Source organism: Tupaia chinensis, unplaced genomic scaffold (assembly GCF_000334495.1).
Source record: "Tupaia chinensis unplaced genomic scaffold, TupChi_1.0 Scaffold000634_1, whole genome shotgun sequence".
Classification (NCBI taxonomy): Eukaryota; Metazoa; Chordata; class Mammalia; order Scandentia; family Tupaiidae; genus Tupaia; species Tupaia belangeri.
In genome coordinates, this window is record NW_006160154.1 from 3,754,052 (window position 1) to 3,771,972 (window position 17,921).

Consider the following 17,921-nt stretch of genomic DNA (forward strand, 5'->3'; position numbering starts at 1 on the left):
TGTGTGTGTGTGTGTGTGTGTCTATGGTCAAATTAAAATAAATGCATAAATAAATAAAATTAAATAATTCTTTTAAAAAATGTGAGGATCTGAGAGAAAGAGGAAGTGGCACCTGGCAGAAAAGAACCTTGAAAGATGAGGGTGCTGGTGGAGGGGAAGGACATTCTAGGTCAAAGAAAAAGCACCAGCAAAGGTTCCTGGGAGGTAAAGTGAATAGAGTATACAAGCTCAGTCAGGCAAAGATGGCCTCAGACCTTACTCCGCCACCTCAACCACTGAGCAAGATTTACAAACGTGGGTATGCGCCACACCCTTGTGACGCGTACAATATGAAGGTTAATTCCTTCCTGAATAAAAGCCAGAATGGGAAAGGGCTCAGACAAGGCAGAGACTCAAAAGAGCTAGAAGTTACCTCTAGCCACACAACCCAGGTTGGAAATGCCTAAAGAATAAAACCCTTATGATGTGCCAATCAGAAGGCGGCAAAATGACCCTTCTGGCTCTCTGTCTGTGGTGCTCTCAGCTCACATCAATACAGTGTGAAAGTATACAGGGGACATTTCAGTGGCCATAGGTCACTGGCCTCGCCATTACTAAGAACCACTCAGAGGTGCGATGTCCATGACCAGCCAGCCAGGCTTAAGATGTGGCTGCCCCTCCTGCCTCAGTAGAACAGTATGAGGTCAAGGTCTCCCTATAAATAGCTGATTACAGCATCTTCACCCACAACTCCCTCATCTACTCAGATACCACGTACTGGTCCTTTTCTCCTCTACTCTAGAGACCCAAAGCAATGGAAAGATACCTCAGCCAACACATAAAACTTAAAGCACATCAGAGCCAGAGCCCAATATAAACAGTAAAATTTATGTGTTATTTTGAGAAGTTAAGTTTCAACACTATCCTGTCATCACTTCAAACTCTTTTCAAGTTTTACAAGAGACTTTTACTACTATTTTTATAAAGAATTTCACTTATTTGGATCCAGAAATAAGAAAGCTCTAGAACCTTTTGATTCCTAGGAAGAACACGAAGAAAATCAGGTTACCTATCATAATCGTTGAATAAAGTTCAATAAATGCTCTGCTATTTCTTCTGGTTAAAAATATGCTACAAATGGGCTTACAAGCTTTTCAAAAACAAACAAACAAACAAAAAACAGGTATTCAACATGGTAAACAGTATAAATACAATTAGGTCTTGTTTTTTTAATTAAGAACAGAATTTAGCCATATATTAAAATCTCCATCAGGAACACTCTAATTTAAATAAGCACAAAAATATCAGTCAAATAGAGATTTTTCAACTGAAGAGTTCTTTATTCACTGTAACTTGAGTTTTAAAAAAATCAATGTGTCACTGAAGCACATAGTATGAGTCAGACTTGCATTTCAACCTCTGATGCATCTGGAATTAAGGCAAAGAAAAAGCTTGGCTATTGTTACTTCCAACGCCTTGGCACTGAGCTTGGTGAAAATATAAAACACAGTTAAGTGTAGTCAGTGAATCCAGGTTGACACACAGGTTTCAGTCCTACCCTATTCTACTTGATCCGTGAAAGCACGTTCGAGAGAGCACAGTAGCACCCAGTGGCCAGCACTCGCACAAGTCCCGGAGAGAATGAACAAGACAGCCTGCCCAAGGAACTATGTGGGCCAGGAAAAGGTATACATGAAAAGAGCTGAGTATGTGACAATATTTTCAGAGGAACCATCTTTAACTTTATCAAAAGAAAATGAAAAAAAAAAAAAAAGAGCATGTTTTGACATCAGGAATGATTGTCTAAGCATGATATTTGAAATGTTTAATCTTGAATGCCAGAGAGGGAGCTACTGTTTCACCTGGTTAAATAAAGGTAAGGTAATATAAAGTAAGGAATGACAATGGAAACCTGTTTGCCTTCCGAGTAATTATATGAGGGTACTTCAAAAAGTTCATAGAAAAATGGAATTGAAGTTCAAATGTCTTTTGATGTAAAAAATAAAAACTTTTGGGGGGAACCAGCAGTTAGCGTAATGGCTATGTCGCTGGACTCCCACGTAGTTGACCGCAGTTCGTGTCCCAGACCCGGTGGCTTAAAAAACTCACGCCGGGCGTGTGTGCGTGCGTGCCCAAGATCCCGAGAGGAGAATGGAGGAGAAGGGATTGTGGCATGACCATCCCCCCTGGGGGGTGATTTCTTGCTTTCTGTCTCTATGTCTCTCTCTGTCTGTCTGGCGAGCGCGCGCGCCCTACAGTGAAAATCTCTCCAAAAAATAAAAAATAAAAAAATAAAAACTTTTGAAATCCAAGCGCTGTATCTTTAGTGCATGTTTTTCATGCACCTTCTGAAGACCCCTTCAAATATTATTGAAAATGAAAATGACCCTTTCCTCCATTATTTTATAAGGACCCCAGTTTGGTTCTATCCTGAGTTCTGAAGCTAGTGGTGAGGAAATAAACTGCCTCGGCCAAACTTTCTGGTAATCAGTGAAAACTTTCCCTAGTGGTTCAGATGAACTATTTCATTAACAGGAAACTGGTCAACAGAAATAAAAACTAAACTAGAGCCAGCCCCATGGCACAGCGGTTAAGCATTGTGCATAGAAAGGCAGATTCCACATGACTGATTGCACTTAGAATGCCAGCTCTAGGGGATGAAAAACACATGAGGCATGTGTGCACAGGTGCACAAAATTCTCATGAGATGGAAAAATGGAAGGAAAAGGAATGGAGCATGACCATGCCCAACTGGAAAGTGCTTGCTTTCTCTTTCTCTTTCTCTCTCTCTCTCTCTCTCTCTGTCTCTCTCTCTCTGATGTGCATAAGTGTCCTCCGGCAATTACAGAAAAAAAAAAAAAAAGATAGTGCAATTCCACCCTTACTGTAGAGAAGTAGGAAAGTAAACCAGCAGGCCTGACTTTAAAGAGAAAGGATGGTAGTACCACACTGATATGGCACTAAGTGACAGAATCTTCACCTTAAAGCCTTAGACCAAACTTGGCACAGCAATAAAACCTGTATTTGCAACAGTTCTTCACTCAGCTTCTCTCTTTTTTTTTCTTTAATATTGCTATAGGGCATATGCCATCACCAGAGAGACAAAGAGAGAGAGTCAGAAAGCATCCCCCTAGGGAGGATAACCATGCTACAATTCCTTCTCCATTCTCCTCTCAGGATTTTGGGCACCTGACATGTTCCCCAAGCCACGAGGTCTGGGACTAGAATCGCTCAGTCAGCCACGTTAATTTAATGACCATGCCATCAGCTGGCCCCTCAGCTCCTTAAATTGTATCTATATGAAATTAAATAGCCACACTGGGGCCAGACATAGCAGTAAAAGATGACACTCTGCAAGGCAGACCAAAATAGGAAGGTTCCCAGATTCCATCTAGAGACATCCCTGAGTATGCCAGGCAAGAGTGTGCCTATAATCAGGGCTGGCAGACACCAAGGGTGGATCATGGTGCTGGGAACCTATCCAGGATGTTATCTCTGTCTTGCTCATGGAAAAAAATAAATAAAACTTTAAAACAAATCAAAATAGGAAGCCATACTGAAATACAACAATAGGGGCTAGTGGCTGGGGTTCTGGACTTCCTCATGGCCGACTATTGTTCAAGTCCCGGATCTGGCAACTTAGGAATCACATCTGGCGCATGTGCATCCATGCCCAGAATCCTGAGAGGAGAATGGAGAAAGGATTGTGGCATGGCCATCCCTCCTGAGGAGTAATTTCTCACTTTTCTTCTGTCTCTGTCAAGCAAGTGCATTCAACTATGGCAAAAAAAAAAAAAAAAAAACTTAAAAAAAAGAAAGAAGGAAAGAAAAAAGGAAGGATGGAGGAAAGGGAAAGAAAGAGAGAGACAGAGAGAAAGCAAGCAGGCAGGTAGAACAACAAAAAAATAACACTAATAACACTAATGTGTAACTCACCTTAAGGAGAAGAGTATGGAAGATGCTAAAACCTGTGCCTCTGGGCCAGAAAATGACATGGAGGTTAAAGATAGATTCCACTGGCCGACTGTATGGTTTGAATCCTGGACCCAGTTCAAATCTCAAAAAACACACCAGGTGAATGCAAGAGTATGCCCAAAGTCCTGAGAGAAGAATGGAGAAGGAACTGCAGTGAGGCCATTCCCCCTGGGGGGGGGTGATTTCTAACTCTCCTCACCCCTTTTCTTTTCAGCAAGCTCATGGTCTTTATCAAACTAAAAAGAAAAGAAAAAAAAAAAAATGTGTGCCACTGCTTGGATCTGTCCTGGGATGAGGAGAGAAGAAAAGCTGGTAGAAGGAACAAGTACCAAATGCAGAAAAAGAAATACACAGGTGTTTTGTTTTGTTTTTACCCAGAGCCCTGGAGGGGAAGATAAAGGAAGGTGAGCAGAAGGGCCATAGGTCTAAGGAGCTTTTCCAAACTAAGTCCAGCAACAAATGCCGCCTTCAGATCCTTCCCCAAGTTACCAGAGCTCCTGGTTCAAAACTGGAATAATCACGCAGCTTCTAACCTGCAGGGATGCAGCAACTGGTTGTCAGAAGCAACTGGGACTGGATTAGGACCACTGAAGCCCCCAGATCTAGCCAGGAGCCAGGACAAGCCAATCATCAGCCATCTATATCTGAGTTCTGAACAGCCCCATTCAGGGATTTGGATCACTGAAGTCCCCAGATCTAACCAGGAGCCAGGAAAATACGTATAATCCATTTGATGACCAGAAACTACTGCAGAGGCACAAGAAATATTAAAAACCAAGAAAATACCTCTCCTCTAAGGGAAAAGAATAACTCCTCATCCTCCACAGACAATATAAGGGAACTCCAAAATGTCAGATAAAGGATTTAGAATATTCATAGTGACAAAGCTAAGAGATGCAAGAGAAGAGACACAACAAACTCCAAAAGATGCAGGAGAAAAGAGACACTGAGTTCCAGGAGGTGAAGAAGTTCTTGCACGATCTGAAAGAGGAGATACACACCATAAAAAAAAGAGTCAAACGGAATTGTTAGAGATGAAGATGTAATATAGGAAATCAAAACCTCCCTTGAGAATATTAAAAGCAGATTAGACTATGCAGAAGATCAAATCTCAGATGCAGAATATAGAAACTCTCACCTAGAAAATTTCACTAAAAAGACTAGAAAATAACCAAAATAAAATGAGAATAACATACGAGTAATACTAGACACCATTAAACGCCCAAACCAGATCCTTGGTATCCCAGAAGAAGAAGAAACTAATAAGGGCATTGATAATCTACTCCATGAAATCCTGGAAGAAAACTTTCCAATCCTAGAGAGGCATTCAAATACCCAGACCCAAGAAATACAAAAGACCTTACATAGAATCAACCCAAGAAGATCTTCTCCAAGGCACATCAGAGCCAGACAGACAAAACCACAGAGACAAGATACTAAATTTGGCAAGAAAGAAATGCCAAGTTACTTTCAAAGGATATCTCATCAGGCTAATGTCGAACCTCTCACCGGAAACAATGCAACCAAGGAAAGAATGAGAAAATATATTCAAAGTATTAAGTGAAAAATAATTTCAGTCAAGAATACTATACCCAGAAAGATTATCCTTTATATGAGAGAAAAAGATGAAAATATTCTCAGGTAAAGAAAAGCTGAAAGAATTTACCAACACCAGACCAGTTCTCTGAGAAGTGGTGAAGGGAGTGATAGACCAGGAAAGCTAAAGTCGGACACACAGAAATAAGAGTACAAAAAAAAACAACAAGAAAACAGCCAGCCCAATGGTAGGGACGAGTCCAGAGTTAAATGTTAACTTCTAGAGTTTAAATGGAAAGATCAGACCACAGTAACACCTGCAGATTCAGTAGATGAGAGATTAATTATATGAGATTAAACTGGTGAAATAGAATTTTATGACTTTTGACTGAAACTTTACTGATTTTCTTCTATGCTTTGTCTTCCAGATTTAAAGATTTTTTGTCTTCTCTTGAACTGTTGATAGTTTCATCTACCTACTATTTGAACTGAATCCTAACCTTTTTCCCGGCTTTAAGTCTTAAACAAATTTCTCTTAACATTACTTAATTTGGATCTATTAAAACTAAAACTGTTTTTCTTGAAATTAAAAAATGCATTAAAAATATCTATTTAATGACCACAGTAAGCTATATAACCCCAGAAAGGTACTACTTTATAATATATTCACTTTACTCACTGAGGTTTATGCCTAAAGAAAGACAAGTGTCCATAGATAGGTGTATATCAGTTGTGCTTGCTACTGAAAGTTTTTAGATTAATTAAGATCTTTAGTGAATCAATAAAATGGGGGGGGGTGTGAAGAAGGCATAGAAGACAACAGTAGATACCAGAGACAGTGTTGGAGGGGGCTAGGAATTGGCATAGGATGAAAGGTAGGGAAATTGAGGAAGGGAAAAATAAAAAGCAAAATTTATAAGAAACAAGAAATGGAAAATCATTTGTTGATAACATGTATGGTAATATCTTTGACTGAGCCAATATACAGTGTACTCTGGATGGAAAATCTCATTCTGTATACTGTACTGATATACAGTGAATGAATGTAATAAATGAATTAAAATAAAACTTAAAAAACAAAGGAAGCAACTGGGACTATGGGGCCAGCAGGTGGCATGGTGGTTGAAAGCACTGGATTCCCATATGAGCGACTGTGGTTCAAGTCCTGGACCTGACGGCTTGCTTTCTCGCTTTCCCTTTCTCTCTGTCTCTCTATGGTCAAATTAAAAAAAAAAAAAAAAGATAACAAATAGAATTAAATAATAAGTAATTCTTTTAAAAAGAAGGAGAAACAACTGGGACTAATAAATACAGGTTACTCTGAGTCTCACTAAACAAGGCCCTAGAAGACTAAGTTACAAAAGAAGATATTAAAACATTTCAGTGCAACTGGCCAAGTTATAAGAATTTTGGCAGCCCCCCAAAAATGACTATAACAGACTGAATCAATGGAATGTCATAAGTTTATAAAGCCAAAAAATACTCATTGGTCACCATTTCAGGAAACTATTACAATAAATCCTTATTCTGAAAACCGGTCATTATAAAGAAAGAATTACTGAAAAGATTCTCAAAAATATTAAAGCCATTAGGTGAATGAGCAAAAGGAAACTGGGTATTTTCATATGACTGATAACATGAGACAGATTACTTTGCAGTTGAGAGAGGAAACCCTAACCACAGATAACATGAAAAATAGAAGAGGGTGGGGCATGCAGAATTACTCTAAGAGATTTAGGAGACAGAAAAACCAAATTAAATGTGTTAGTCTTGTCTGGATCCTAATTCTAACAAGCTGCTGAGGAAAAATGATTTGAGGGGCCAGCAGGCAGTGTGGTGGTTAAAGGTGCTGGATTTCCAGATGGCCAACCAGTTTGAGTCCCAGACCTGGTAGTTGCTTTCTCACTTTCTTGCTTTCCCTTTCTCTCTTTCTGTCTCTCTCTCTCTAGTCAAATTAAAAAAATAATAATAACAGATGGAATTAAATAAATAATTCTTTTTAATAAAAACTGGCTGGATACTGTGGAGGAAATATGAAGACACTCTAGGTATTAGCTGATGCCAACAAATCACTGCTAATTTTATTAGGTAATAAAGTATAAGAGCATGTGAGAAGATGTCTATGTTTTTTAGAGATACATAATAAACATGTAAGAGTGAGATGACATGTGGAGGATTTACTTTAAAGTACTTTAGTCATAAGGCAAAAAGGAGTAGGAGAAAAGAGAAAAAAAAAAAAAAAGAAAGGAATACAAGAAACAAATATCTTGTTGCAATATCTTGATAATTATCAAATCCACAACATAAATACATGGGAGTTAGTTGTATTATTCATTTCCCTTCTGTTTATTTTTTAAGAGGTTTTTGTCATAGGATGGATGTGCTCACCAGAGAGAGAGACAGACAGACAGAGAGAGCAACACAGTCAATGAGAAATCATCCCCCCCCAGGGGGATGGGGGGATGGCCATGTCATAATCCCTCTTCCTCCATTCTCCTCCAGGGATCTTGGGCATGCACACAGAGGATGATTTTCAAGCCACTGGATCCAGGACTCAAACCGCAATCGGCCATGTTGGAGTCCAGTGATGTAACCACTATGCCATCTGCTGGTCCCTCCCTTCTGTTTATTTTGAAAGTTTTCATAATGCAGGATAATTTTAAAACTTGTAAAATGACCAAAGTCATACTTATACTAACCAAGTATACAATTTCTCTCTTCAAACAGAAGTCTCTCTGCAAGACATGATGTTTTCTGAATAGTTTAAAACATAAAACATTTCTCTTTCAGTATGGGAATGCTCTTGAGATTTTTAAGTATATATCTTAGTGAGGAATAGACAATACTGAATTCCACCTCCCAATGATATCTTAATATAAAACTGCACCAAAATAAAAGAAATATGATTCACTGAAACTCATGACCAGCAGAAAAGAAATAATGTCCTCAAAGCATAAAAAACAAATACCTGACTGGAAAGGTACATTAAACAACTTTAAAAAGATAATCTCTGGGGGCAGGAGAAGGACTGAGATCAACATTTCTCAATGAGTATTTTTTCTTTTTATTTTTTAAAAACTTTTCAGATTTTTTTTTTAATTGGTTTTTCTTAAAGGGCAAATGGGGCCCCCAGGACACGAGAGACAGAAAGCGAGAAATCACCCCCCAGGGGGGATGGCCATGCCGCAATCCCTTCACTTCCATTTTCCTCTCGGGATCTTGGGCACGCACGCACACGCACCCAGTGTGAGTTTAATCCACCAGGTCCGGGACTCGAACCACCGTCGACTACATGGGAGTTCAGCGACAGTCATTACACTAACTACTGGTCCCAAAGCTTTTTAGATTTTTTTTAAACTTTATTTATTTTAAATAGACCAGAGAGAGAGAGAGACAGAGACAGAGAGAGAGAGAGAGAGAGAGAGAGAGAGAGAGAAAGAGGGCAAGTGAGAAGGTCTGGAACTCAAACTCAGCCTTTCAATGAATATTTTTTTTAACATCATTTAGATTTTTTGAAGTGAATATAATACCTTTTTAAGATAAAATTTAGTTTCAAATAAAGTAACTTCATGTATACTTTTCATAATTGAAAGAATTCAAATTACTCTTCTGTTAAGGATCTAACACCTATGGAACCAGCAAATGGCATGGTGGTTATTTATGGGTGCTGGAGTCCCACACGGCCAACCTCAGTTCAAGTCCTGGACCTGGTGGCTTGCTTTCTCTCTCTCTCTCTCTGGTCATATTTAAAAATACATAAATAAAGTTAAATAAAATAAGTCTTAAAAAAAAAATCTAACACCTAAAGCAGCATGTGGCATGGAGGTTAAGGTGCTGGATCCCACATGGCTGGCTATGTGGTTCAAGTCCCAGACCCGGTGGCTTGAGAATCACATCAGGTGCATGTGCGTGTGTGCCCAAGATCCCAAGAGGAGAATGGAGTAGGAACTGTGGCGTTACTATCCCCCATGGTGGTAATTTCTCAATTTCTCTCTCTTTCTTTTGGTCTCTCTCTGGCAAGTACATGTGTCCTATAGCCAAAAAAAAAAAAAAAAAATAGAAATCTAACACTAAAACTTAAAAAAGAAAAAGCAAGCTACTCTCTAAGATTTACTAACAATCATTTGCTCCACTGTTTTTCCAGATCGAGTTTTGGCAGCTTTTATGCCTCTGAATTTTTTTCTCCTACTCCTACCCAGGTTCTTCCTTTCCTTTAGGCGGGCATTTAAGAAACTTGAAATAAATCTAAAGTATTTAACATGAAAGCAAAACAAAGTCCCTGGGGTTAACTTGAAGAAAAGCGCAAATCAAGGAAAGCCCCTTCTATTTTTCATTTGGTGTCAAACCACACATTTAAGTCTTTACTTGAAAGTCAATAAATTTACAAGGATTTAGAAATCTTCGCTTTGTTCCAGTCTTCTAACCTCAAACCCAAACTATTATATCTTCCCTTTCTTTTCTCATCCATTAACTTGGCTTCTCAGCCTACTTCTGTCAATCAAAATTGTTGAAACTTCAAACCAAAGCTCAATCATTGGCCTGTTAAGCTACTTGAAATAGATGTTTATAACTCTCAGTTCTTAACAATCTCTTCTGAGGCAATCTGCATCCCTGGCCCTGGTTTCTTTACTGAGTTAACAGCCAGCTAAATGAACTAAACTGAAAATTTAATTAAAATAAGCTAACGCCTCCCATGGGTACCAAGCAGGTTATACTGTGTTCCTAGTGTAGCTGGTGATTTCAAAAAATAGGTGAATGGTGAAAGTTTCTGTCAATAAATAAGCATGACGAAGACCTCTGGAGATTCACGTGGCTCTCAACAAATCTGCTGAACAAAAAATGTCATTCAAAAAACATGACAGTCTCGGGACCAGCAATTAGCATAATGGCTATGTCGCTGGACTCCCATGTAGTCAACCACGGTTCGCGTCCCGGACCCGGAGGCTTAAACTCACGCCGGGCGTGTGTGTGTGTGTGCCCAAGATCCCGAGAGGAGAATGGAGGAGAAGGTATTGCGGCGTGGCCATCCCCCCCGAGGGGTGATTTCTCCCTTTCTCTCTGTCTGGCGAGCGCACACGCCCCGTAGCAAAAACCTCTCAAAAAAAAAAAAAAAAAAAAAAAAAAAAAAAACACATGACAGTCTCTTTCCAAAGAGCAATCATTGTGCTGCCCCCTTTTTTTTTAGTTTATTTAATTCATTCAGGATAGAGTGTATATGTATGTGTGCACAAGAGACAGAGAGACAGAGAGGAGAGAAGCACTCTCCACACTGTCTTGTCAAGCCACAATCCCTTCCCCCAGTCCTCCAGCTCCTCAGGATGTTGGGCATGCCTTGTCCCCCTGGCATATTTTAGGTCAACCAGGCCAGGGTCTGAACCTCACAGCTATGTGGCTCCCAGGACTGCAATTGGGTACGCACCACCAAGGCTGGGTCACCCCTGGACTGCTTTTAATACTGATTTCCAAAGACTAGGATAACGGCTACTAACCAATACCTATTTTTTTGTTTGTTTTAAAATTTATTTTTTTAAATTTCAAGTTCTTTTATACATTCAATCACATGCTACTTGACTTACAGAGTGAATATTCCAACATGTGTACATTTTTCACCAGTCCAGGTGATAATACGATAACGTTATCTTCAACAGGTAACACCCCATTTCTTTGTCCCATTAATGCTTTGCCTCTCTATTTTTCTTTTTTTAATTTAAATTTATTTATTTACATTCATTCACTATACATCATTATAGCAAACAAAATGAGTTTTCCCATCCAGAATACACTGTATAATGGTTCAAAGATATTACCATACGTGTTATCTCCAACAAATAATTTCCATTTCTTGTTTCTCATATATTTCACTTCTTTTTCTCCCCCTCGATGCCCTCCCACTCACCTTCTGCCATTCCTACCCTCCTCCCATACTGTCTCTGGTATCTACCATTGCTTTCCACATTTTTTTTCACTTTTATTGACTCACAAAAAGATACTACTTAAACTAAATACTTTCAATAGTAAGTATAGTTGATATAAATGTATCTATGAACACATGTCTGACTTGAGGCATAAAACTCAGTGAGTAGAATGAACATAGTATAAAGTAGCACCTAGCTGAGACTATATAGTTTCCTGTAGTCATTAAGTAGAAATGTTTTTAAATTATTTTTTGTATTTACTGAATACCCAGAGTATATGTTCTCCGAAACTTCAGAATCCAGCAGACAGTTACCACCTGTCAGATAGCAGCTTGGCCACAAGGGCGCAGAATTAGCAGGTCAAGTGCGCAGCACACAGGCTGGGAACACATGGAGCCATGAGGCTGGCACAGACCTGGAGGTCCCATGACTTCTCGGCAAGATTTCTCAGGCATGTAGGACAGTCAAGGAAGGTGATGAGAATGTGCTCCCCCACAGACACCCGCTCTGCCTCTGAACCGAATGAGGGCTGGCGGAGGTATGCTGTGGAGGACGAGCATAGGAGGACGAGCATAGGAGGACAATCAAAAAGGCAGGCTAAACCCAACAAATAAATGTGGGCATGTGCACTCACTGAGTGCTAAAAAAGAGGAGGCTGTGATTGGCTCCTACAAGGCCTTGGAGGGTAGCTCCAATTTTATTTTAAAGGCGGTAGCGAACCCCGTCCTTGAAGAGGGAAGTGACCAACAGCAGCACACTGTCCTGCAGCAAGATGCAGGGTTCCTATGCCCTGAACACAGGCGCTGAGAAACACTGGCAAGATCAGTATCCCTTTTCTTACTTTTCTTTTTGGAGAGATTTTTGCTACAGGGCGTATGCACTTGCCAAAAAGACAGAGAGACGGATAGAAAGCGAGAAATCACCACCCGTGGAGATGGCCACGCTGCAATACCTTTTCCTCCATTCTCCTCTCAGGATCTTGGGCACGCACGCACATGCACTCAGCATGAGTTTAAGCCACCGAATCCAGGACTCGAACCACAGTCGACTACATGGGAGTTCAGTGGAATAGCCATTACGCTAACTGCTGGTCCCAATCAGTATCCCTTTTCAGTCCTCTTTATCTACCATCGAAGGATTTTCTGATGAGCTCTACAACTCTGACACATTTTGGATGAGTGTTTTTAAGAGACAGTTGGCCCCTCCTTCAAAAGATTTTACCACACATTTATAAAACATCTCTTAGAGTGGACCATCCCTTAGATGAAAGACCACAGATAGGCAATTCCTTATAATAATGTTATCTGACTATTAATAATACAAACATTATTAATTTAACCCTGACCTAAGTAGTAGTCCCCATGTTATACTACAGAAGCGTAAAAACTCCAACCTACTTGGAGGCCCAGGGATCTCTAAGTTCTGATTCTAGTCAGTTAAATAAAAAGAATTATTTTATTTAACTTTATTTATTATTATTTTTAAATTTGACCGCGGAAAGACAGAAAGGGAAAATGAGAAAACAAGCCACCAGGTCCAGGAATCGAACCATGGCCGGCCATGTGGGAGTTCAGTGGCTTTAACCACCACACCACCTGCCAGCCCCCACAAAGACTTTTCTATACTGTACAGTCATGTGTTGCTTAGCAACAGGTATACTTTCTGAAAAATAAATTGTCAGGTGATTTTGTCATTCAAACATCAGAGAAGGCACTTACACAAACCTATAAAACAAAGCCTACTACACATCTAGGCTATAAGGTGTAGTCTGTATGTTCCTTATGGAACTGCTGTTATAAATGCAGTCTGTCATTGAATCAAAACATCGTTATATGGCATGTGACTATTTTTAGTGGAAAGGGAAAAGGAGGAGTCACGGTCCTTTATCTAACAGTTTTTGTTTAAGATCACAAACTTCTCAAGAACCTCAGATCCCTAGTTTTTACATACACTTAAATCTCTATTCATTATATCTTTCCAACACTTAAAAAAATCACATGTAAATTTCCACAGAACCATCACTGGGCATGCTATACCTACAGAGTACAGTTCAATGACAAAAATGTCACTTAAGGGCCAGCCAGGTGGTACGGTGGTTAGAATGGCTAGATCCCACATGGCCAGCTGTGCACTGTGAGTCCTGGACCCAGTGGCTTGAAGAATCTGCCAGGCAAGTATGCATGCATGCCCAAAAATCTCAAGAGGAAAATGGAAGAGAAGGGACTGTCTGGCACTATGTCTCTCTCTGTCTGTCTAGCGAGCTCACGCGCCCTATAGTGAAAACCTCTCCCAAAAAAAAGAAAAGAAAAGAAAAAAAAAAAAAAAAAAAAATTTAAATATATGAATGACTTAAATTTAAGAAGACTTGAACTGGGGTTAGGGACATGATATAAAAGGCAAACTACACACAATTTTTTTTTTTAAATCACAGCAGCAAAAATTAGAAATAACTACATTCAATTTATATTAATTTTGAATATCAAATATCAAATCAAATACTTTACGTAAATATGAAAAGCATTAATAAAAATTTTAGTATTCCTTTATGGTACATCTTCAAAAGGCTAAACAACCAGGCCAAATCTTTCTTCAGAAGAAATTTTAAAAAGAAATTAAATTTTCATTCCCTCTCCTTCAATAAACTCCCCACTTTGCTATACCTACTAAAAAAAAAAAAAGGGAGAAATTATATTTTTTATGTAACTATAGGGAGTGGGGCCTGAAGTTCTGCAACCATAAGCATATTGTGGGGCAGGCACCAGGGTGCAGCAGTAATAAGCTGCTGAAATGAAGCCAGTTCCCACATGGAGACCACAGTCCAACTCCCAAACCTGGTCAGTCTGAAACACACTGGGCACATACATAAATGCCCCAGACCCAGCAGGCTGAAGGACTGAAGGAGGTGGATCACAGCATGACCAGACCCTGTGGGTCATTCCTCTCTCTCCCATGTGTGCATGCATGCAATTCTATTATGATAAAGGGGGAAAAAAACCACATTTGTGAAACAATATCTTACATTAAGCTATATTTTAAGTACTCGCTGTTTATAATGACAAAATTATTATAGATTCTGTGTTTTCATTGAAAAGAAGACTGATGCTAAATTTGGGATACATGTTTGAGAAAAACAGGAACTGATCAAATATAATTACCAAAAGCAGAGACAATTATGCTTTCTAAGTGAGACTGGTTTGGAGACTAGTGATGGATGGAGGTCAAAGAGGGGAAAACAAATGAAAATTAAGTGGGAACACTCTTCAACGTACTAAGTGAGCTTTGGGTACCTCATCCTCCAAGTGCAGAAAACAACATATGAAGTTACTGTTTTCTGGTTTTATGACAAGAGTCAAAGAAATCATTAAATAAACATATGAAGTCTGATTTTGGAGAAGTACTCACTACCTTTTTACTTGATGCTTTGATAATGCATAGCAATAAAAGTATTTTAAAGCTTACTATCAATCAAATCAATGTATTATCATGATATATACCAACATGGTTTAATGAGGAGAAGGACCAAAGAAACCTTATTATTTTCTTCTATTACCTAAATCAACCTCGCTTTTCTTAATTAAATAGCATATCTCAAAAAAGGGCCAATAGATGATGTGGAGGTTAAGGCAGCTAGATCTCACATGACCAGCTGCGCAGTTCAAGTCCCAGACTCGGTGGCTTGAAAAACATGACAGACACACGTGCGTGCATGCATGCCCAAAATTCCAAGAAGAGAATGTCAGCAGGATGCATAGTGGTTAAGGCGCTAGACCCCCATATGGTCAACTACAATGCGAAACTCAGACCCAGCAGCTTGAAACACACCGGGTGCATTTGGGAGTCCAGCACCTTAACCACTACGCCACCTGCTGGCTTACTGCCTCCTTTCAAGATTTTTGGCACACACACACAGTTGTCCAGTGTGCCCTTCAAGCCACCAGGTCTGGGACTTGGACTACATAGCAATCCAGCAGCTCCAACCACCAGCTGACCCAGGACATAAACATTTTAAAATACGCTCAATTTTAACTGTCCTCAGTTTCTGAGGTTTAAATAAATGCAAAAATGATAGAAATAAGATACATTTCAGGAGAAAAAGATTTACCTACTACTTTGCCACAATAAAATAAATACAGGAGAACACAGAAGGCTAAGGAGTATTTCAATCAACTTCAGTTTCCTAAATCTTTGTTTCACTTATTAGGTTGGTACAAAAGTAACTGTGGTTCTATGGTGTTGAAATTTTCTGTTTGACATTGATGCATTCTTAAATAAAGGTTATTACATCATTTTAATGTGCACCTCTTGCTTTATGTTTTTTGGCTAATGATGTCTATTTTGTATGCATTTTAGGTGTTGGAAAGAAGCAAACTCAATAATTTTCATAAATAACAGAGACGATTCACGACATCAACTCATTTGGCCCAGGAAATGCTAACGAATATACAAAAATGTGTTCACTGTAATGGTTTCTATTTTGATTAATAAAGATGTGTTTGACTGAACCAACAGATGGCATAATGGTTACACAGCTGGACTCCCACGTAGTTGACAGCAGTGCAAGTCCTCAACCCAGTGGTTTAAAACTCCCACCAGGTGCGTGGGTGGGCATGCCCAAAGTCCTGAGAGGAGAATGGCGGAGAAGGGATTATGACATGGCCAGCCCCCATGGGGAATCATTTCTCACTTTCTGTCTCTCTGTCTTTCCAGTGATTGCATGAGCCCTATAGCAAAAATCTTAAAAAAAAAAAAAAAGTGTTTGAGCCTATTTATAATGAGTTATTATAAAATTCATGGTCCAAAAATGCAATCACTTTTGTACCAACCTATATAATATATCCTTTCAGATATGTCAATCATATGCTGACTATAAGTTCAAACAAAAATGAGAAAACATAAGAAAATCATATAGCACCATGCCAATTATTTATTTCTTCATTGGTTCAAAAAACATTTACTGAGCACTTACACTGTGCCAGTAATAGGACACGACAGGATTCTAGTGAAATCTCAGACCGTAAAACACTCAGTCTAGTAAGAGAATCAGAAAGCTATACCTAGAGAGGCCTGGAGAAGGGTCAGAGTCTAGACCTTTGAACAAGGAAAGAGCATAGGCAGTTGAAGAATGGGTCTGTGGGGTGAACGTAAGGTGTGACTCTATAACTAAGAAAACAGTTTTGTAGTCAGGTTAAAAAGCATGTGGGCAGGGGTTAACCATGCAAACAGAGGAGATGAGTTTGAGGAGAAACAGCTTTATAGTATAGGTAACTAAGTAGAAGACAGCAGTTGAATAATTAAAATGCAAGTGCTCAGTAAATATTAGTTTCTTCCTTCTCATACAGGAATATTTCTTGGAAAGCTTACCTCTCTGCACGAATCACACCACTGTAGTAGGGAGGGTCCCAAGGCATTAATTCCTACAATGGAATAATTCACTGTTATGAAAGCTATTGACTGTTTCATAATTTTTATCAACAATTTAGCCAAATAATAAAATACAAACCTGTTATTATAAATCGGCCATCTTATAGACTATAACCCAGTTCTTGTTCATGTAAACCATAAATATTTTATAAAAGCCCTAAAAATTCATGGCTTGGTAAGAAATATCTGCCTTCTTATTTTGACTTCCCTGTAATCAATGGGTAAGAGAGGTATAAATAAGGTAGAACTCTAGAATTTGTGGAAAAGGTAAACAAATGTCATTCTAAAATGTAAATAACAAAAGCCAACAGGATTAAATAAGCCATGAAGAAATTGCCCCAAAATGTAACCCATGCATTAATCCACAAAACATACTACAAGTAAGATTAGAGAGTACTGAAGGTAAGATTAGGGTTCTTTCTAAACCTAAGCAAGAAGCTTAGGGTAGATCCCAAAAATGAAAGCAACAATTTTAAATGTAACTAAGGCAGAATTAACTCTAATCTTGGCAAAGAAAATATGTCACAAAGAAGTATTATAGAAATAGTTGTTTTTGATGACTGGTACAGAATATTGAACGAAGGAAAAGCTTGAATACTCGAATAGATCATTCTCACAAAGATATCAAGGTGTTAAAAGAGCGATTAGAGAACAGGCTGTGAAGACAGCCCATCTGGGTCCAGGTTCCAGTTCATACACATTATGAACTGCATGAGAACAGCAAGTTTGTATGCATTGTACTTGGTTATATCCCAGGACCCTGAACAGTGCTTGGTACATAGTAGTCATTCAACAAATATTTGCTGAATGAATTAACAGTACCTCCCAAACAGGATTACCAAATGCACTTAAACTATTAAGAACTCTTGGCATCAAGTAAGAGCTCAATAAATGTTGGCTGCTCTCCTTATTACCATTCTCCTTGAAAATTTCAGCGTGGGCATTAACTTCTTAGATGGCAAGGTGTCCTTTCCCATAGTCCAAGATTATACTTCAATCACAGGATGTGTGACAGTGCAAGATGCCAGTGGGCTTATTTTCTTTCTTCTCATGAGAGCTTTAATGGCAGGGAAGATGTGCCTAGAACTTTAGCCC

General features: G+C 39.0%; 1 protein-coding gene across 1 annotated transcript in view; it reads right to left on the bottom strand.

Moving 5' to 3' along the window:
• Positions 1–17,921, bottom strand: part of MIPEP (mitochondrial intermediate peptidase) — a 187,687-nt gene that overhangs the window by 124,394 nt on the left and 45,372 nt on the right. Inside the window, exon 10 of the mRNA XM_006159527.3 lies at positions 16,767–16,819. Within this exon, the coding sequence (XP_006159589.1) occupies positions 16,767–16,819 (53 nt within the window). The remainder of the gene's footprint in view (positions 1–16,766; positions 16,820–17,921) is intronic.